Below are 23,004 nucleotides of genomic sequence, written 5' to 3' on the forward strand. Positions count from 1 at the left end.
AAAGAGCAAAGGGAAACAGAACATGTTGAGGAATCAGAATCAATCGGGCTGGAACCTGGACCCCAAGGGTCGTGGTGGCGAGCGTGGAGGCTGCAGAGGCAGGAGCAGCATGATTGTGTGAGACACTTTAAACCATACTTTGTCAACGGAGATTTGCATTTTTGAATTTCCCAATGTCACATTTGCATTTTTTAAATTTCACTCTTGTTTCAGGTCAGAGAATAATTTGAGGAAATTGAAACTAGAAGCAGGAAGACCGACTCATAAATGTGTGATCATGGAAACATTCCTTATATTCCTGAACCTCAGTATCTTCAAAATGGAATTATGAAACATATCTCATAATATTGTGGGGCGTAACGGAGTCAGTAAGAGCTAAGGGCCTTCCCCAAGCAAGTGTTTCTCCATGCCCACCTCCCACACAACATCAGGGCTTAGCACAGAGCTACCTGTATAATAGGTATAAGCGATATGCATTTACAACTGACTGAGTGCTGTCCTTTGTGGGGGAGGAAGCATCAAAATGAGGTGCCTAGTGATTTTTATGGGTAAGGAGTAGACAGCTGTTACTCAGGGTCCTGAACACCTAAATCCTAGCCTAAAAACAGTCTTCTCCCTTAAGTTCTTGGAGGGAAGCACATTCAGCTACTGGATGACATCTGCCCAAAATTGAAAAAAAAGCAAAACAAAAACCAAAATAAACAAATGAAAATCACTTGAAACTAGTAGACCCCAGGGTCCTGTGTTTCAGAGAATTCTTTCTGGCCAGGAGGCAAGGCCAATGTGACCTCCTTTCCTAAGACCTTTTGGGAGGTCACACCTGGCTTCCTCTGAGGGGGAGAGGAATATCGCTTTCTGAGTGGAGATGTTGGGACCCTTCTCTCCTCTGCAGCATCTTGGAATAAAGGAATTTAAAGGAATCTTGGGATAGAGGCCCAGGTTTGGCATTATGGCCTAATTTGTACCCTTTGTGTGCAGAGCTTTTCATGCTTTGTGAGAAGCGACAATCAATCCTCAGAGGAGATGAGATGAGAGGAAGAGATCAGAGCATCCTCAAACTGGTGGGACAATATCCACAATATCTAGATGTGTATCTGTGACTTTGCCTGGGATCCATCTTTGACTAGAAACTTTAAAAAGGGACTTATTATTTAGGGAAAGCATTTCCTTTGGTGCCAAATCAGGCCCAAGGGGATATTCCCAGTGCCACCCAGGCAGTGAACTGAGAATAAGAGGAGTGGTTATCCCCTGAGAGTTTAAAATGCAAACAGAGCTGAAAACGCGAAAGCCCAACAGTTAAAGGTGAAAAGTCAGTTCTCACTGTGTAAAATATAATGAATGAACAATATAATGAAAAGAGTTCAAATCCACTAAATCATCTTTTTAAAAAGAATTAAAATAACAGATACCACAGGATACCTGTTATATCAACAACAAAAAAATGCTGTTAAAGTTACAGTCTCCCACATTGGTAAAACTATAGTAAAATCTTTATCTCACACACTATTGAAGAAAGTATAAATTGTAATGGTCCTACTGGAGAGCAAACTGGTAGTACGTATCAAGAGTAATAAAAAGGTACGCACCTTCTGATTCTGTAATTTTACTCATAGGTATTTATCTCACAGAAATAATTTAATCCAAATGAAAGAAAGAAAATTATATTCAGGAATAAGCTTATTATAATTTCATTTATAATAACAAGATCATAATAGGCTAAATGTCTTATATTTAAGTAAACTGTGCATTTTCAATAAATGAAAGATAATGAAGTCATTAAAAGAACGTTTCCAATGACTATACAACAGTATTGGAAAACTTCTTATGATGCAATGTAAACTAAAAATAACAGAATACAGAAAGTAACATCATATTTATGCCATGATTACATCTTTAATATGTAATTATTACCTATGCATTACAAGCACAGATACTTAGATAAGGACTGGAAAATAGCATGGAAAAAATAAAAATAGCCATGGGAGGTTGACATATTGCTTGTATTTTTATCAGTTTATCTTGCTAGCATTGATATTACCATTTAATAATATTATGTAGTACAGAAAGCATTTTTGATGGTGTGGGCTTAATAGTTAAAAGCTCAGGCTAGGGGCACAGTAGCTCACACTTGAATCCTAACATCCTAGGAGTCCATGGTGGGTGGATCACCTGAGCTCACAGGTTGGAGACCAGCCTGAGCAAGAGCAAGGCCCTATCTCTACTAAAAATATAAAAACTAGCTGGTGTCTTAGTGGGTGCCTGAGCAGTCCCAGCTACGCAGGAGGCTGAGACAAGAGGATCACTTCAGCCCAGGAATTTGAGGTTGCTGTGAGCCTCTAATGTGACACCATGGCACTCTACCCAGCCAACATAGTGAGACTCTATCTCAAACAAACAACCCAAAAAAGCTCAGTTTAAATCTTAGCTCTGTCACTAACTAGCTATGTGATTTAGGACAATTTACTTAACCTCTCTGAGCCTTGGTTTCCTCATCTCTAAAATGGGGTTAAATATTTACATTATGAGAATAATGTAAACAAACATAAATGAAGCACCTGTTGCATATTACTATGTAGATGTTCAACTAAGATATTTTTTTTATTGTTTGGGATTCATTAAGGGTACAAAGAAATTAGGTGACACTGATTGCATTTGTTAGATAAAGTCCCTCTTGTATCAACATAAGATTTTTACTTCTTAGTTACCTCTTTCCTAGAAATGACTAATCAGTATAAAAAATACATGTAAAATATGTTAGGAAAATGAAGCAAGGGAAAATAAGGACAGTTCAGCAAATGTTAATTCCCTTTACTTTTCCAATTCTTTTCTATGAAAAGTGTAAAGAAATTTTAGACTATTCTGGCTCCTTTGTTGATTGTGTCCTTAGCTGAGCAGAAACTTTTTAAATTTGATGAGGTCTCATTTATTTATTTTTGTTGTTGCTGCAATTGCCCTTGGGGGTCTTCATAAATTCTTTCCCAAGGCTGATATCATGAAGAGTTTTACCCACGTGTTCTTCTAGAGTTTTTATAGTTTTGTGTCTTAGATTTAAGTATTTTATTCATCATGAGTTAATTTTTGTAAGTAGCAAGAGGTGCGGGTTCAATTCAGCCTTTTACATATGACTAACTAGTTATTCTAGCATCATTTATTAAATAGGGATTCCTTTCCCCAGTGTATGCTCTTGTTTAATTGATCAAAGATCACATGGCCATACGATGCTGGTTTCATCTCTTGGTTGTCTGTTCCACCATCTATGTCTGTATTTTTATGCCAATACCATGCTGTTTTGATAACTATGGACTTGTAGTATAATCTGCAGTCTGGTAATGTGATGCCTCCAAATTTGTTTTCAAAGAAGGGCATTGGCTATTCAGGGTTTTTCTGGTTCCATACAAAATAAAGAACCATTTTTTCAAGTTCTTCAAAGTATGACAATGGAAATTTAATGAAGTTTGCATTCAGTCTGTAGATTGCTTTGGGTAATATAGACATTTTAACAATGTTGAGTCTTCCTAGCCATGAACACGATATATTCTTCCATTTGTCCATTTGTTAACATCCTCTGCTATTTTTTTCTTAATGAATCATAATCTCTCTGTAGAGATCCTTCACATCCTTTGTCAAGTAAATTTCAAGGTATTTCATTTTCTTTGGAGCCATAGTGAAGGGTTATAATATCTTTGGTTTGATTCTCAGCTTGCCTGCTGTTGGTGTACATAAAGATAAAAAGCATTAATTTGACTTTCTCTGTCCCCATTTGGATACCCCTGACATCCTTTTCTTGCCTAATTGCATTGGCTTGTAGCAGTGATAGTAGACATCCTTGTCTGGTTTCCATTCTACATGGAAATGTGTTTTTTCTCAATTCAGTATGATGTTGTAACCTTCAGAGTGGGAGAAGATATTTGCATGCTACAAATCCAAAAAAGGGCTAATATTCAGTATCTGCAAAAACTCAAGCAAATCCAAACAAAAGCAAATGATCTCATTAAAATCTGGGCAAGAGACATGAACAGAATCTTTTCTCACAAAGACAGACAAATTGGCAAAAAATGCTTGAAAAATTGTTCATCATCTCTAATTATTAGACAAACACAAATCAAAACTACTTTGAGATACCACCCAACCCCAGTGATATCCCACACCACAAGGTCCCAAAGCAATGGATGCTGGTGTGGATGTGGAGAGAAGGGAACATTACTGCCCTGCTGTTGGGACTGCAAACAGGAAAGTGAGTCCTCAAAGAACTGAAAGTATACCTTTCCTTTGACCCTGCAATCCTATTAGTAGGTATCTACCTAAAAGGAAAAAAAAAAAATCATTTTGTCAAAAGGATATTTGCACTCAAATGCTTATAGCGGCCAATTTACAATGGCAAAGACATGGAAACAACCAAGTGCACTTCAACACGTGAATAGATTAATCAACTGTGGTCTATGTATGCCATGGAATACTATTCATCCATAGAAAAGATGGATATTTTGTATCTTCTGTTACAACTTGGATTTATTTGGGAAACATTCCTAAATAAAGTACCACAAAAACGGAAAATCAAGCATCACATGTACTCAATACTAAATTGAAATTTGTAGATTAACAACAGTGTGGTCTGGCTTGGCGCCTGTAGCACAGTGGTTAAGGCTCTAGCCACATACACCCAGGCTGACAGGTTCCAACCTGCCCCAGGCCAGCTAAACACCAAGGACAACTGCAACAAAAGAATAGCCAGGCATTGTGGCGGGCGCCTGTAGTCCCAGCTATTTGGGAGGCTGAGGCAAGAGAATCTCTTGAGCCCAAGAGTTTGAGGTTGCTGTGAGCTGTGATGTGACAGCACTCTACTGAGGGAGACACAGTAAGACTCTGTCTCAAACAAACAAACAAACAAAAAAACCAGTGTGCTCACATGACAGAAAAACTCAATTAAATTCAAGAAGGAGGGAGGTAAGGGTGGGGTAGTAAGTTTCCCCTACCAGGTACAACATACAGGTATATGGCACACTTCCTATAAAGGTCACAACTTGGACTTTACCTTACAAGCACAATGTAACTTAATCCTATGTACCTTCATATTAATCCGAAATAAATGTTTTAAAAAACAGAATATTCTGGTCGAATTGTTGAGAAATCCAAGATAAATGATGCTTGTTTTTCAAAACTTCTTTTTTAGTAACAAATAAAAGAATAAGAAAAGAAAGGCATAAAGACCATTTTCCCCACCCGACTTGCTTCCGAAGCTGCATGTACACACACTAACTCACACCCCTCTCATCAGACTTCAAGATGTGTCCCTAGAGTTCCAAGAAAATAACATTTTGGTCTTTTTTTGTGGTGAACACATTTGCTTTCCCCACGTAACAAAAGGTATCATTTTGCTTTTAATTATGGGCTGTTGTTATGCATTGCTTTTATTTGGCAAAGATGTTTGTTTCAGGAAAATTAATTTAGACAGTTCCATTTTTCAAGCAACAATACCTTCTGTCCAGGCTTACAAAGAACAATTAGATCTGGATTCTTTCCCTACAATCAAGCTGGCAATTTCTTGTGGAAAGTCGTGGTTGATCAGCATGGAATGGAGCTTCCACGAGAGCCAGTCAAATGCAGAAAATAGACTTTTCTGGCCTGGCACTTTTACTTCCTCCAGTATATATAACTCTGACATCGTGCAGTGGCATTACTCTGGCTGGGCAGGAACACAGATAAATGTTGCATCACTTTCAGTGCCAGAGTTTTATTCTGAATGTCATGTTATTTTTCGCAGGAACTCCACAGTTTTGTGCAATTCAGCAAACATGACTGAAGGCCTGCTATGTGCCAAGTACAGTGGTAGGAGCTCGAGATACTGATCTGAATCACTCAGTGTCCTTGCCTGCAAAAGCTCACAGTCAGATGACTCAGACAGAGAATTGCAGCACACACAGTGAAAGTGTCTGTGGCCAAGGGTACCACAAGGTGCTGAGGGAACCTTGAGGAGACACCTGACCCAGCCCGGGAAAGCAGGCAGCTCCAGGGGATGATGATGTGTTAGACAAGTCATATATGAAGGAAGAGGGCAGGAAAGGCAGGGGGCTTAGAATTGAAAATAAAATTCTTACTAGACTATGTACCAATTATGCAGAGGTTATGTGTCAAGCACAGGCTAACTGCTTTACTAGTAGGCTAATTGCTTTACTAGTAGACTTAACTGCTTTACAAAGTATTTAACTGACTTTCCCATGGTCAGTTAAATAGTGTGTGGTAGAGAAAGGTTCATAAAAGGTAAATTCTTGGCTCATACAGCAAGTTAAGTGGCCAAGCTGAGGCCAGAACACACAGCTTCTGGCTTCCAAGTGTTTCCAATCCATCATTGCTTTCAGACCTTACCCAGTCCTGTGTGCAACTGCCATGAACTACTTTGCACATTTACTAAATCTGAAAAAGAATGGGAACCAAAAAGACTTTATTGAATACTTACTTAAGTGTGATAGGATCTTGTTAGCAGTTACAGCCTTTGAACTTATCCATGTAAGTGGAGTGGCCTTAATACTCTCAAAAAAAAAAAAAAACTGAAGTTTTTATATTTTATTGGCTTATAGTTTATCTTTAAAAAACAATGTGATGTGAATTTTATGTTCTATGTCATCCTATAATATGTGTTGTAATAGGAAACTTCTGAATGCCGTTATAACCAGTTTAAAATTTTTATACCCATTTTAGAGACGTGGAAATGAGAGAGCAGGGAAGTCATTTGTTCAAGGGCTCTACCACTCACAGGTGTGTGAGCTAGGACTTGTCCTATTGTCTGTTCTATGCTCTGATCCATGGCTCAGACCCAGAGCTTCTTAGTCTGGCCCCACTGCTCTCACTGCCATCACTTTCACCTGTTTCTGTGATCCTAACCTTCATTCAAAAACAGTGTGGGAGTCTGGTCTGTGGGTGTGCCCCTGCATGAACCAGGGCATGGCCCATCACCCTGTAAGCCTCAGCATATCCTTTCTAAGGATCCAAGGATATGAATTCTGAGTTATGACCTCATACCTAATATGGCCTAATTTCTCCTATCCCTATTTTTCTTTTTTCTCTGTGTCTCTAGCTATGTGGTTTTTATTTAGTTGTATTTCTTTTGTTATAAGCTTCTTCACATTTGTTTTTGGAATTAACCATATTTAATTAAATAACTAGACAGGAAACATACAGAATGCAGTGTTTCAGGGGGATGCCACAGTAGTCTTAAGAACTGAATGTCAAACATAAACAGACCCATTAGCTCCCAGAGGCAGAGGGCAGGTAGGCCTCATCACCCGCCTAGGTTCTTCTTCTATTCTCTATTAACCTCGATGAAAAGTAAAATACTTCCTGTCCTTCAGAGGCCACGTCAGTTACCACTTTTTAAGGGAAGCCTTCTGAGAACTCCTCAGTTAAAACCCCTTGAGTCAAATAAATCACATATCATTAGAACTCCAGACAAATTATGAACTAAATTCCTCCTTTCCTGTTCTTCCCTCCCCACCTACTTTGCTTTCTTTAACCATGTTTTTCCCTGGGCATCTGTGCCTTCCTAGGCACTGGGTTGTAGACATAAATCCCCTTTTTCACTGTACTGAAGGAGGCAGAAAAGTGAACAGCACAGAACAGTGCAGCAGGTGGCTTTGAACAGGTCTCTTCCTCTCTGATGCCTCAGTTTACCTTTCTTTAAAATAAAGTAGTTGAACTAGTTGACCTCCAAAGTTCCTTGCTCTGACATCCCAATAAACTGTGTTATGGGAGAGCCTCTTTCAGGCTGGATCTTGGACATACTTAAGAATGAAGAGTAATCAAAACTTTAAAGTATAATTTGAAGTCCTAAAAGGCATGTCTTTTTCATCTTATTTATTTGTTTATTTATGTATTATTTGAAACAGAGTCTCACTTTGTCACCCTGGGTAAAGTGCTGTATTGTCACAACACACAGTAACCTCAAACTCTTGGGCTTAGGTGGTGCTCTTGCCTCAGCTTCTCAGTTCCCTTCCTGGGACTACAGGTGCCCACTACCACACCTGGCTAGTTTTTCTATTTTTTTAAGTAAAGACAAGGGTCTATGGAAGTCTCACTCTTGCTCAGGCTGGTCTTGAACTCCTGAATTCAAACAGTCCACTTGCCTCCACTTCCCAGTCCACCCTACTACTCCTCTTAGAATTACCGGCATGACCCACGGTACCTAGCCAAAAGCCATGTCTTTTTAATTCTAAAGTTTGATTCGCAAATGTTGTGACTCAAAACATACAAAAATAATTTATAATCACGGAACTTGCTCTGGTAACAAGCCAAATACCACATCTGCAACAAATTTCCCAAGGCCCTATCAGGGAACAGGTACAGGAAGAGATACAAATACAGTATATAAAAAACATTCAGTTCTAACCTTGGAGGAGAAGGCAAAGGATGGGAGATAGAGACAGAAGAAGTGGGGAGAAAAAAAAAAAAAGACTAATGCGTAAACATCTGGCTATAACATAAGACATGTTACATGCCATGACATCATCACAGCTCACAGCAACCTGAAACTCCTGGGCTCAAGGGATCCTCTTGCCTCAGCCTCCTGAGTAGCTGGGACAACAGGCACCTGCCACAATGCCCAGCTAATTTATATTTTCAGTAGAGTCAGGTCTTCCGCTTTCTCAGGCTGGTCTTGAACTCCCGAGCTCCAGCAATCCACTGGCCTCAGCCTCTCAGAGTGTGATTACAGGTGTGAGCCACTTCGCCTGACCTCTCAGGCTGTCTCTTGATACCTAGATCTTTCCTCCAGAGCCAAGGAAGGTGAATTTCTCCGGCACAAGCCTGCATGTCACTGTTCAGGGTCTGAGGATGAGGCATCTGTTATTTCTCTCCAGCGGGAGTAAGGGTTCCAGCTGTTTATCCAGTTCTCTTTAGGAACCTGATGAAGGCTTCCATATTTAATCATTTAACACATATTTAAACAGAGCTCACTCTGCCAGGAGACTTAAACACTGTCCTTTCTGTCGAGGAGCTTAGAAAGTAATGAAGAATAGCATTAATCAAATATAAACATAGGTAAATAGAGAATTTCAAAGCTCAGACTTGAGTTGTAGTGTCTCCCGTGCCCTTGTGCAGAGTCGGCTGCAGGTGTACAGGTTGCCCACTGCAGCTCATGCTGCTCCTCTGCCTAGAAACCTGGGAATCAGCCAATATTTTTTCCTCATCCTTCACACTAACCACTCTCACTCTGATTGGGCGTAGGCTTCAGGGGCAAACTAAATGGGTCTGAATCTAGGTTTTGCCCCTAAGCAGCTGTGACTTTGGGCAAGTAACCTAACCTCTCAAGCCTCAGTGTTTTCATTTGTAAAAAGGGGCAATAATGCCCATCTTGGTGTGTTGTTGTGAGGATTGGCACGTACGTGCTCGGCAAACATCAGCTGTTTCAGCTGTTTCAGCTGCTGCTGCTGTTAATTCTCCTTGCAAAATGGCTTTGCAGTTTCCTATGCTCGTCTCCATTTCTACTTGCTCTGCTTTTGTGCAGGTCACCAGAGGCTGAACTAAGATGCTCCTTTAAGTAGCCCTGGGGATGAAAGATACTTGCATGCCTGGGTTTTCCAATAGCATAACACTACCGAAGCAGAAAGGAAGCAGAAACACACTGCAAAATACATTGAAGCAATCTCACATGTGCAGCCCAGGTTTTGTCTGCTAGCCCCCTCTGCTTCCCACTGGCTTTAACCCCTGGCTGTGGGATTCTATTTCAGCCTTGAGTGATGCTCGCTCTCTCCCTGTGTAACAGGCTAATGCATTTTTTATTATCCTGATGGGGAGTAGGTACTGGAAAGGGAGGGTGAGACTTAGCCACCATTCAGATTTCCCTAGAAGGCAATGGGATTGAGAAGTCCTTGGGAATGGCATCCATGTATCAGCCAGTAGGTCAGGTTAAGGCTTGGGAGATACTTTGAACCCTGGTCACAGTACCTTTCCCCGTATTTTTCTTGGGAGCATTTAGCGCACTTGAAATGGATGCACATCGTATGATCATTTGATTAATATGCCTGTCCTCCCCACTTCCTAGCGGATAGCTCTTTGAGGATAGAGGCTGTGTCTTTCTCATTCTAGCCCCAGCAAGATGCCTGGGACATACATACACAGCAAATGCTCCATTCATATTTGTTGAATTAATAAATAAATAAAACAGAGAGGGAAGGCATATCTGGGAAAGCTATGTTGACCAACAGTTGTTCAGCAAGAAAAGTAGATTGAAGGCCTTGTTAAGAGCAGAAGCCAAGGTTGGGAGCAGTAAGAATGGTCTGGCAGGGGGAAAGCCATATCTTACTTAGGAGAGATGGGGCATGAGCTCCGTGCCTTGTGATAGCACTTCCCAAACTTTCATCTCCCCTGCTTTCTTTCCTGGCAGAAGTGACTGGCCCCTCCCTACTCCTTCCTTCTGCCAGGTCAGAGTCAATCTCACACGCATCACACTGACCAATATAATTGTTTGAGGTTTGGTTCTGAAAATAAGAGATACTTTTTGTTTGTTTTCCAAATGTAAGGTTATGTCATAATATAAAAACTGCTTTTTTTTTTTTTTTTTGCAGTTTTTTGGCTGGGGCTGGGTTTGAACCCACCACTTCTGGCATATGGGACCAGTGCCCTACTCCTTTGAGCCATAGTCGCCACCTGTAAAACTGCTTTTTTAAATAACACATAAAACTCATGGAGGTTTTTGATGCTGTCCTTGAATGTCAAGCTAGGAAACCTGGTCTTTACCAAAAATTCAGTGGGAATCATTAAGCTATTTTAAGAAAGGATAAAATTTAATTTTAGTGTTTTCAGTCCTGCAGCCAGTGAGGAGGCTAAACTGGAGTAAGAGTGATTAGAAGCAGTGAGCTTAGAGACAGGCCAGTGCCATATGAAATACATTCTATTCCTTGGAGCAGATTGAGCCTAGGGGTAGGGTAGGGAGGGCTCAGGAGATCCCCAGATACTTAGAAAGTGACTGTGGCTGGGAGAGGGAAAGAACAGAGTGGGGAAGGAAGGGGTTACAGAAAGGGAAGGGCCTGAACCCTGAAGCTCAGTGAGCACCATGCATCTTTGCCTCCATTCTGAGGGGGATGATCCCTGGGTCCTCCGCATGATGACTGGCTTCTGGAGTGACAAGAGAATCTACAGGGATTACTGGTGCTCTGCTTTAAATCAGCTCCAGTCTATGCCGTGAAAGACTGACTTTTCCCCAAATAGCTATCTTGCATGAAACGCAGAAAGCAAAACAGAACACATAATCAGTGACTATTCTCTTCTACCACGCAGAACCCCACACATCAAACCAGCCACCGAGCTCCCAGAACACCACGTCCCCTCTCATTCTGGGAGGTAATTGGAATGCAGTCGTGACCAAAAGGAGAAGCCCATTTTTAACCGTAGCCTCATAATCACCCATCCAGATGAAGAAGGCCAAATTCCCTGTGGCCCAATCACTGGGGCCCCAAAACAGAAACAGAAAGGGTTTTGAGGAAAATTGTGGGGTCAGTGCATGAGTGTTGGGTGTATATGTGTGTCCATTGGAAAAGAAGGGGGTCAGTGGATCCCATCTAGTTGTCATATTGGTAACAGGTGATCAGCAAATATTTATTGAGCATCATCTATTGGTCAGGTGCTGGGTTCATCCCTGAGAGGAAAGAAATGAAGAGGGCTTATCCCTTGCCTTCAGGGAGCTCACACAACCAGTGGAGAGGATACGGGAGTAAGCAGGACATAGAAATACAGTGTGGTGGAGCTCTGATGGGGAATACTGACAGGAGGCTAAGGGTAAGATCCAGCTCAGCCTTGGCAGGGTAAGAAAGTCCTTATAAAAGAAGGAATATGTTAAGAGTCAAATAAGAAGAAGGAATTTGCTAGGTAATTTAGATTAGGTATAGGGTTGTTATTCCTTATAGAGAACCAACACATGCAAAGGCCTAGAGATGAAAGCTCAGCAAAACTGGGAACCAAAAGAGGTTCATTACATCTGGAGCTCCATGTCTGTGAGGATAAGAGATGGAAAGCAGAAGCCAGGTCGTGGAAGTCCTCCAAGAGCCACTAAGGGTCAGACCTTATCCTATAGGGACCCTGATGAATTTTAAGATGTGCATTCTAATTGGTTCATTTCAACTGCAATGTGGACAATGAAGTACAAGAGGCAAAACTAGAGGTGGGGAGACCAGTTAAGAGGCCATTGTTAAAGGCTGGATGCCAGGGAGGGAGAAGCCCAAAGGCTCTGCACAGAGCTGCAGTCAGCACTCAGAGCTCCCAGTTCTCAACCGTTGTGTTCCCCACTCTACCTGTTGCCCTATGTGTACAGTGATTCTTCCTTTTTCTCTTTGCTTCTCCTTCCTGCAGGCCCCTGGAGGTTGGTGTGCACCACTTTATGGATGAGTAACCAATTGCCAGCTGGCTTGAGAAAGTTGCTTTGCATAGCACAGCTCCCAGGCTATAAAATCAGGATTCAGGCTTTTTCTTTCTGATTTTGAGTCCAGTTCTCTTTCTTTAAATGTTGTCAGAGGGACTTCAGATTATGAAAAAGAAAGTATCTTCCAATGGATATTGCCTGTAAGAATCCCCATATTCAGAGCCTTTATCTATATCAATAGCCTGCAATAGCTGGGCTTTCCAAACTGCCTTTTTGTGACAAAATAACCAAGTGATATCCTACTAGTGTCATTGATTAATGCTACCTTCCCTGAAAAGAAAAGGATTGGAAACAAAATCACAGCAGTAAGATCAAACATATTAATTATGACCATAAATATAAGTGATTTACACATTTCCACTTCAAAACAAAGACTCAGCCTGGGACAGAAGTAGTAACATAATGTTGAATAAGACTAAAAGGTACTTTCAATTATTATATATAAATATAATCTCAAATATGCACACATAATAATGATGATAAGAAAAAACACCAAAATATTAACTTTGATTCTCTTTCAGTGATAGCATCTCACAATTTTTACTTTTACTCTGAATTTGCCAGAAATATGCCCAATTCCTGACTTTACTTTTACTCTGAATTTATTGGAAATTTTGAAAATGACAAAATTAAACATGAATTATTTTCACAACTATAAAACTTTTAAAGATGGGTTCTTTAACTTAGTATAGCTCTACTTTTCATTGACAATAACTGAACCTACAAAAGGTCCAGAATTCCTGGGTAAGGTATTTAATTAACCCAGCTTTCAGTACTTCCACTATTGGGGCAGTCCCCTGTCACCAGAGGTGAGGTGACATTGTACTAACAAAACACCATCCACAGGATGCATGGCGGAGGAATGGACACTAGAGCAAGGACTCTAGTAGACAACTTCTCACACGTCCACTCTGCATGCTCTGAGAACCCCTGGTTGGCCAATTCAGAGGTTATTCCTGTTGACCTTTGAACCCAATCCATCATCTTTATGGGGTCATACTCAGCATTCGCATGGTGAGTTAGGCTTAACATGGTGGTTAAGCACAGAGATGGGTGTCTTCTGAATGTCCATGGGGCACCATACTTACCAGGGAAGGCTAGATCCAAGACTCATACATAAATAGGAGTCCACATATCAACTCCTGATTGACCCAGCACTGGCACACACCTTCAGGAGTCCACGGAACACACAGGCATACTCGAACATATCCCCCTCAATCTAGATGTGGGATTCCTTTGTTTAAGAAGAATGTCTTCTCCCCCACTTCAAACACACACACAAACACACCCCCACACACACTACCACACAGGTGAAGGCTCTGCTTTCCTTAGGCTGAGGGTGTTGGTCAGCTAGTGGTTCAAGAGCCAGCAGGCCCTGTCTGCTCATAAACCTGCTTCCTATCTTCATTTCCTCTAGCTAATAGTGCGCATCCTACCACCCAGGAAGTTCATGTATCTTCTCCATATAAAAGACTTGTGTTTCTTAGATGGCAGCTGATTGCAATAATTTGGTAATTCTTCATTTCCATTATTATTGGTCAAATTCCACAAGCCATGTGCCCTATTTTTACAAATTCCATTGGTGATCTGAAATGATTATACTAGGTAGACTAGTAATAAAAATGTTCACTTTCATTTCATTCCTTTTGCTTTTTGAAGGACTTTGAGGAAATTATTTGAATATTCCAGTTTCTTAACTAAAAATTTTTGTAGAGTCATGCTGGAACATATACTTTTGTTTTTATTTGCATATAGAAGATGCAGGTTCTACAGGTTAAAACAATAATGGTTGCCTGTGGCATGTGTATGTGTTAGGGAAGAGGGTGGCTTTGGCTGGAAAGAGGCCAAAGGAAACTTTCTAGGGGAAAGAGCCTGCAGGAACTTCTTAGGGTGATGGAAATTACATGTTTATTTGGGCACAGTTTACAAATATATACATATTCATCAAAACTCTTTAAACTTTTCAAGAAAGGAAATAAGGCTAAAAAAAAAAAAAAGTCAAAAAACGCTTTAAACTGAATACTAAAGATCTATACGTGCTCACTCTAAATTTAAAAAAAAAAGAAAAAACAATAGCCTCCAATTATGTGTTTGTGCCACTAGGTGGTGCACACATATGTCAGTGAACTGTGGGTTAAATGGGTTTCTCACCAGGTAAGATTTAATTTGTCACCACAGAGCGGGTACAGAGAGTAGGAGTTGCAGAGTCCAGGAGAGACAGAAATCCTGTGGGCAGGAGTGCAGGAAGGAAGCTCTCCCGAGATGCGGTGAATAGATAGTATTGCTGGCTGCAGAAATGGCAGGAGCAAAAATATAAAGGCACGCGGGCGGCGCCTGTGGCTCAAAGAAATAGGATGCCAGCCCCATATACCGGAAGTGGTGTGTTCAAACCCAGCCCTGGCCAAAAACTGCAAAATATATATACATATAGGCATGAAACCCCAAACATGCAGCAGAGGAAAACTCTTGGAAAGGAAGCATGCTTAATTTCCAAGCTGATTAATTCCTAATTAACAGGGTTATTGCAGAGGGAATAGTAGGATAGTTGAAGCATTTGAACTAGATGACATCAAACATTCCTTCCAGGCCTTTGTTCTGAGTACTGGAAGCCCAGACAGAGATGAAATGACAGAGCCCTGTCCTTGAGTAAGAGCCTAGTGAGGAAGACAGACAAAGAGGCAGACGATGAAGACAGAGGATCATTGAAAAGATCGATTTTACAAGACATATTGGAGGAACAAAGTGTGAAAGAGTCTGCTGTGAAGAAGAGAGAGAAGGGGCTTATGGCTGGGAATTGGTGTTCATAGAAGGCTTCATGGAGGTCTGGAGACATGAGGAGAGATATCTAGAAGATTACAAGAGGGTAGGGAGAGCGGACAGATAAGCAAAGACATGGAGGTTTGAAAGGACAATGTGGATTTGGGGATTAGCTCAGTAGAGTTCAGCAAATACTTACAGAGGGCTACTCTATGCCATAGGCTGATTTCACTAAGATAAATCATAGGTGTTCCCAGCCCTTGAGATGCTTCTCATCCAGTGAGAAAGTCTCACACATGCACAGAAAATTGCCACGTGAGAGGATAGCTTAAAATATGGTCCTTTTTGAATTCTAACTCTGACCTTCAAGCTCCCAGTGTCCTGGCTGCCAGGGTTCTCAGGGAACTTTTTACTCCAGAAGAGGGAGCCCACAAGCACAGTACCGGGTTACACGTGACTCAGTCACTGACGGTATTTCAGTGTCACGTGCTCATTTCAGAGTTGTGAAGCTTGAGGGCAGGGACATACAGTAATTTATACAAAGTGACACAAGACATAAGCACTGTTTGTATTTTTTTTCCTATTTTTTTTCTACAGGTCCCTGGGCACAGAGTCATCATTTAACTATAGCTCTTAGTTAGGAAATAGACAATTTTCAGATAAACAGATCATCTTCACTAACTGTCATCATCACAAAGCCAAGCTTATAAAAAAAGGACACCAGGGATTCTCCCCTTTAGAATGAGGAAAGTGCCGAGCCTGGGCTAAGGAAGCTTGAGCCAGTTGTCTCACCAGCCTGATTCCTCTTTGAGAAGGAAGGTAGTCTGGCCTCAGCATTCCTTCTAGCCCATGTGTGTGGGTGTGTGTTTCATTTCAGCATGAATATATTTTGCTCACTATGTAGATTAGCGACATCTTAGAGTTGCATTGTTTGCTTGAAAATGTCAACTGGAATGAGTTATGAGCTGGCAGGAAAACACGTATGTGTGATTGAGAAGGCCCTAAAGGGCCTAGACTTACTTTTAGGCACTTGGGAAGTCCCTGAAGCAAGAGGTAGGTAGAGAGATCTTATGGAGGTTTTGCCTGGAACAGATGAAAGTTATATGGAGGAAAAGGATGACTCTGAGGACAAGGAGATTTGAGAACAGGTCTTAGGAGAAAAGGACAAAGGAACTCAGAATTTTTAGCCCAGAGAGAAGACAGATCTTCTTCAGATCTCCAAACTGTTGTCCTGGGCAGGGGCAGATAGAAACAGTGATGATGTCATCACAGGAAGCAGATTTTTAACCCTCCTCAAAGTAGGAATGGTCTAAACAGTAAGAAACAGCAAGTTCCCTATCAAGAAAAGGGATGAAAGAGAAGCAGTTCCTATATCTGATGAAGACCTTGCAGACAGGAATCCTGTCTTAATGACAGGTCAAATTCAGTAACCTCTGAGCTGTAAGCATCCTTGATTCACGAAGAGGGAAGAGGCAGCGTATATAAACCAAAGGTCAGATGTTCAGCAATAATAACAACATCAATACTAAATAGCTCTTTTGCTGATGACCTATTAACTATCAATTATCATGCTAGATGACTTATATGCATTGTCATATTTGAGACTTTAGAGCCAGTATTAAAACTGACTGAATTCTAATCCTAGCCCTGATATAGGGGAAATGCCTATATGCCTCTGGCCAAAAAAGCCATTTGAGAGAGAACAGTGAAAAGACTTTGTGCAAGCACACTTGTGAGAAACTGAGGCAGAATCCCATATGGCCGAGTTAGTTGCAGGCCTACCATGACCAAGGCTTTGGCTGGAATAGCATTTCCAGACTGCGTTAAGGAATTAAGGTTGACTTTATAAGGCCAATGAAAAAGCCCTTTGGAAAACCAGCCAGATACCTATCAGTATCCTTTCCTGATCTGTGGTAAGTGACGAAGGTCACTTGCTGATGGGTCTGGGAATGGAGTAACCTTTCCTGATCTGTGATGTGTGATGAAAGTTACTTGCTGACAGGTCCTGGAATGATAATGTGCTAGGGGACCTCAAGAGAAGAGGAATTTACCCAATACATACAGGTATCTAATGGATCAGATGAAACCTGGGCTCATGAAAGGCTTTTGGGAAGTCCAGCCTGAGAATTCCTTGTAAAAGTCTCCAGCAAAAACCCCCTGATTTAAGGCCTACATGGGAGCAGAGGTTTGCATACATCTTCCTGTATGCCTAAGAGGTTTCTCTATGCTTTACTTAAAGATTTGAAGTAACTGCCTCCAAACGACATGGTCAGTAGAACAGACATTCAAATCCTCTTTCCCCAGTAGCCTCAGGCTTCATCAGATAAGAACAAAGACAGTAATGACTGACAACATGTTCTTCATTAAGTTATGTTAAACTGGGTTATGTTGAAAGGGTTATGCTTAAAAGTGTATGTTGGGTGGATTATCAGATTACCAGGGAGGAGCTACTTACAAGGGGATGGTTATAAGATGTTTAAATGGATTAATGAAGTCATTGATGTCCAATGCACATGTGCAGAAGGATTGTAATGAATGTTAATGAGGTCATTGCTGTATAGTGTGCATGCACAAGATTGCCTATATAAACTAACAGTGAATAAAGAAAGCTCGCCATTTTGCCTGAGCGAGCAGATGGTCACCTTTATGTAAAACACAATTTCAATAAGCATGCTTATTCTCCATGACATCGCTTTTCTGTGAGACTCTTACAGCAACACCCTGATGTTTAAAAATGTTGTCTTGGAAAGGTAATTCCTCCTCTCTGAATGTCATGTGCTTCCCCTGTACCTGCCCTATAGTATTACCAAGAGTATAAAAAGAAATGATACATCATCAAAGTCTATAAATGGTGTGCATAGTGCAGTGCCTGGCCTAGAGTGGGTACTTCAAAAAATGTTTCTGCCTTTCCCTCTACTTTAGCAGAATTTCAGGAAGCCAATGCAATTTAGAGAAAGACAGGATATATGCAGTTGAAGTAAAATATGGCCAAGTATCTATTAGACAAAATATCAGGTGATCAGAAGGTCTTGCAATTTATAGCTTAAAGCAATGTTTTTCAAAGTGGAATTTGTTTCTACCCCTTTTTAAAAAAGTAGAAGTACAGATCTCCAGTACTACTTAAGGAAAATCAAGTATAGGAAAGAGAAAGAGGTCAATGGGAAAAGTGGGACTTAGGGAATCCTAACTTGAGTATTTAAGAGAATTTGTCACTGCTGCCCCACTGCCCCCTCCTGTACCCACATTGCTACACAAGTTCCATGACACCAGTCCAGGATAAACCTTCACAGATGTGCTGTGATAGGGAACAGGTCTTCTAAAATATTGATAATCTCAACTGTTGAGCTAGTCAAGGCTAGTTGCCTCCAAACACAAGCAGCCTCATCCATGTAAACTAGTATGCTAGAAAAATAAATTTGTATGAATGTTGTGTGGTAAAAAGGCGTAAGGATTCAGTTAGAGAATGAATGAATTGGTCATCAGTGATTGAAACTGTTATAGTATTGCTGAGCAGATTCAAGAATTAAGCCAGCCCAGAAATACCTTGATTAGAAAGGAGTATCTTGAAGGTGACAATAACACAGGCACCCAAGGCAAAAAGACTTTCCAGTATATCAGAAGCTCAACCAGAGTAAGCAAGGGGGAAGTCTAAAGTCCTCTGGTACAGGGGAGTGAGTCTGTGACTGGGAGACTGGAGTGACTTTCTCTGTGGCCCTAGGTACATCACCTTCCTCTCAAAGTCTCATTTTCATAGGAATAGTATAGGTTTGACTGGAGGACCTATAAGGTCCTCTCAACTCTGATCATCTATGCTTCCAAAGACAAACAAAACGCCTTTTTGTTCCCTTTTGTCTCTGGGATACAAGGCCTCTCTACAGAATTGCGAGTAGAAGGCCTCTCTACACATTCTGCATAATTTACTCTTCAGTGCATCTGAACATCCACTTTGCATGTCTACCCTGACCTGCTAAGCTCAGATTTGGCTCTGGCTCAAATCAGTGTTCTCACAATGTGTTTTCTTTTGCAGCAACAGCGGCATCTTGATCTCCTGACAATAACCAGCCCCGGTGAGTAGGTGCGACTGGCCATTCTGCTTTGGCTTTTCCCTTGTTTCCCTGAATGATGCCTCCTTGCCTGTCCAAATGCAATTCCTGCCTTCCTTTTTTGACTCTTGAATGAACAGCCGAACTCTTGCTTTATGAACCATGAATGATCCTTCTTCCCCACCACCCTGTGCCCCACCGGCAGAGTCTTTGTTCCCTTTCAACTCTGTGCTGCCTCCTCTTGACTCTGCCAATGGCAGGGCTGATAATCTGGACCTCAGTACATGTTCTAGGAACAGGTTCAGTTATTGGACTCACATGTCAAAGAAGTGACCTGGTCTTCTGAGAAATAAATTTTAAAATCATGAGGCTTAGGGAAGCTACCTAGAAGGTACCATGGAATGAAGGGAGGATGGCTCATGAGAAACAATCAATTTGGGAAAGTGATCAGGTTTGGTCTCTCTGCTGAGGATCAAGATGACTTTTCTCTCTCATCTTTAGGGAAAGGTCAAGTCCCTCAGACAAAGGTGTGACTATGGGATTAAAAGGCCTTTTCTTTTCCCTAGACTTAACATCCAGCCAAGGGAGAAACTCAGCAGTTTGGTTTTATCAAAGAATTATTTTAACTTGGTTTGGGAACTTAGAGCAAAATTAAACAATAAGAGATACCATTTTCTCTTGGGACCAAGGGGCTGGTGGTACCAGCAAGGATAGTAAGCATCTGAGAATGAGTGGGGTAGTTGTCTTTATCCATGGGTGATATTCAAAACGTTTTAACAGCATTGGTGACTGCCTGTTGTGCATTAACACTTTGATGATGGGACTGTGGGGAGTTGAGGTCCTGGAGGAGGGGCTAGTGTGACTAAGTGGTCATATGGCAGGGTTGGGGGCTCAGGGAACGACTAATTCTAACAAATTTGGAAATATTTCAATATGTTAGTTACCAATATGGCAAAACCATGTCAGCCTTGCCTTCCACCAAAGCTACTATGCTGCATCTAGGAGCCACTAGGCTCACTTTCAAAAAGATTGAGATAATTGCCCTCTACAGGCACTGTCCTAGCACAAAGGCTGGTTGTCTGGTCTACATAACCAGGGTATAGAATGGTGATTGCAAAAGTAAGATGGATCCACCCAGTTCAGATGACCTTACTATATTTCCACTTGATAGAGCTCTTTGAACTTGAGAATTTGGAATAACAAAGATGGAACTAGTTTGAAAAATAATCTTCTCCCAGAGTATGAGCCGTGTTTAACATATATATGATTAGCATTCATAGAAATTCCGAATCATGGACTGATGTAACTAGAGTTGCTCACTTCCATTTCAACCCTTTTCTGGAGAGGAAATTCCTACTTATTGATTAGACAGCTCTACTTTGAGCAGGGTTAAAATCTGCTTCCTGATAACGTTATCACTGTTGACTGATGCTTCCACCCATGCCAATAGTTTGGAGATGAGACGAAGGCCTGTTTCTTCTTCTCTCAGGCTAAATATTTTGAATTTCTTTGTCCTTTCTTCATGAAACCTGGTCTCAAATCTTCTTTCATCCTACAAAGCTTATACATTTTGTGTTCTCTTATTTATTGAACCTCAAGCCTTTCTATGTTACCTTGGTGAAGTGTATCCTTTAATACCTATTTTAGCAAGAGTCCATTTAGTAACCCTCTTAATTGGAATATGTCTTTATTTTGACTTTTTTGAAGAGTGATAATTTGCCTGTGTGTGTATATAAATTCTAGTTTGAGGAAGACATCCCTTTATATTTTGAGGATTTTTTGAAATTTCTTCTAACATCCGTAGTTGCTAATGAGAAGTCTGCTGTTATATAGTTGTTGGAAGTAACCTGGTTTTTTTTTTTTTATTGTATAGATTTCAGTATTTGATTAATCTTAATGTTTTGCATTTTCACTTTGCTATATCTAAGTATGATTTTATTTATCCAGCTTGATACTCTGGGCATACTTTCTACATAAGGAAATATATCTTTCTTATAATTTTAGGAAATTAGTGGCAAATGAGTGGCAAATTATTTGAACTCTTTTGCTTTTTTCTCCCACCACTTTGATTCTCTTCTTCAAGAATTTCTATTAGACAAATGTGGACCCACCCCCAAGTGATCCTCCATAGTTATTAACTGATTTTTTATAGTTTTTTTTATTATTTTGTCTTACTGCACTGATTCTAAGTTCCTCATAAGTAACTTACATTCATAAACTCATTTTTTGACTGTGTCGGGTCTAGATTTTTTTTTGTCTTTTTCAATATTTCAATGACTTTATGTTTTTCATTTCCAAGATTTCTAATTTTGTTCATATCCACCTGTTCTTGTTATTTCTGCCTATACTGTTTCATAATTTCTTGTTCAGTTTTAATGTCTTCATTTGTTTCTTTGAACATCCTCAATATGCTTATTTTAAAATCTTTATTCCATAAAATAAGTTTCATCTGGAGGTAATTCAAGTGCCAATTGTTGATTTTGTTTAGTATCATTTTAGCATTTGATTTCTTCACATTTTGAAAGTTTAATGTGTAGAATCACTTTGAGAAGGAAGTTTTCTGGTCTCTTCACCCTATACCCAAACTCTCACTGTGTTCACATCTCCCTATGTGATGGTTTTTGCAGTTACCGCTACTTCTATCTTCAGTATAGGATCTGAAGAATACAGAGTATATTGCAAATCCAATGGCAAAAAAGATAGCAAGAGAGCTTGGCATTGCTTCTGTTTCCTAAATATATATCCCTTATCTCCCTAGGCCTATGATACATAGGATCTATCTCCCAAAAAGTATGCAGCAACCTTTTCTTAAGGCTCCTTTCATGACAGAAGCGCCCCACCCAAGGTCCTTGGACAAGCAGAAGCTTGTCTCTGATCACCATTTTCTGTAGAACACTATTAGTCTCCCTGATGCTACACGTTGACTAAAACTGCTACTGCTATTTCTACATCCAGAACTCAGCAAGCCAGTAGCCTAAGCTTAAGAACTTAACCTTTTTCATTTGTGTACATTTCAGCTTCATGGAAATGTCTCTCACAATGGAGCCTAACTATGTATTTTTGTTTCTTTTTTCATATATTATCCAATGTTATTATTTGATGGGAATAAATGGGCTTACTGAAACATGAACTTAGGTAGTCATTTGACCTAGAAGTTCAACTGTAGTTTCTTCATTACTTTTTAGAAAATTTATTCTCCTACAACCTCTTCAGCAGAAGAGAGGGAGTATGAGGGAGTGTTATATTCTTTTCTTGTCCAAGTAAAGTCCTTCCCACAAAACTGAGAGGAAAGATCCACATTTTGCACCTGTATACACAACTATAGATGTAATTTTTAAAATGAAATTAGAATGATACTATTAAACTGTTTTTATTTGAGTATAGCATGAACATCTAACATTATTAAATATTCTCTGGGGGAATTTTATATAGCATAAAAGCATTCCATTATATTTTTAAATTCCCCTGTTGTCCTGTGTTAATGTTGTTATGTCTAATTATTTAATTATAAATAATACCACAAAGAGCGTCTTTGTATAGAGGTTTGTGTACATCTTTACTTCTTGAGGAGAAATCCCTATAATGAGAATTACTAGAAAAGGTATACATCATTCACTAATCATGGCACTGAAATAACAATGACATCTAAATTGCAGAGGATTAAAAAACAAAGGCTTATTTCTCACTTTTGGTGCGTGTCCTACATGGACTACAGTCAGCTGTGCTGTGCATCTTCTATACTCTGGTACCCAGACTGACCAAGAATCCTCTATTTGAAACATTGCTGGACATCATCGT

At 40.3% G+C, this 23,004-nt stretch overlaps 1 protein-coding gene across 2 annotated transcripts in view; it reads left to right on the top strand.

Annotated features, from left to right (window-relative positions):
- AGBL4 (ATP/GTP binding protein like 4) overlaps positions 1–23,004 on the top strand; it is a 1,282,996-nt gene that overhangs the window by 923,743 nt on the left and 336,249 nt on the right. For both annotated transcript variants that reach the window (XM_012811470.2, XM_023519146.1), the window contains exon 6: positions 19,191–19,230. In XM_012811470.2, the coding sequence (XP_012666924.1) occupies positions 19,191–19,230 (40 nt within the window). The remainder of the gene's footprint in view (positions 1–19,190; positions 19,231–23,004) is intronic.

The sequence above is a fragment of the Otolemur garnettii genome, unplaced genomic scaffold (assembly GCF_000181295.1).
Source record: "Otolemur garnettii isolate 467f Iridium unplaced genomic scaffold, OtoGar3 scaffold00159, whole genome shotgun sequence".
Taxonomy (NCBI): Eukaryota; Metazoa; Chordata; class Mammalia; order Primates; family Galagidae; genus Otolemur; species Otolemur garnettii.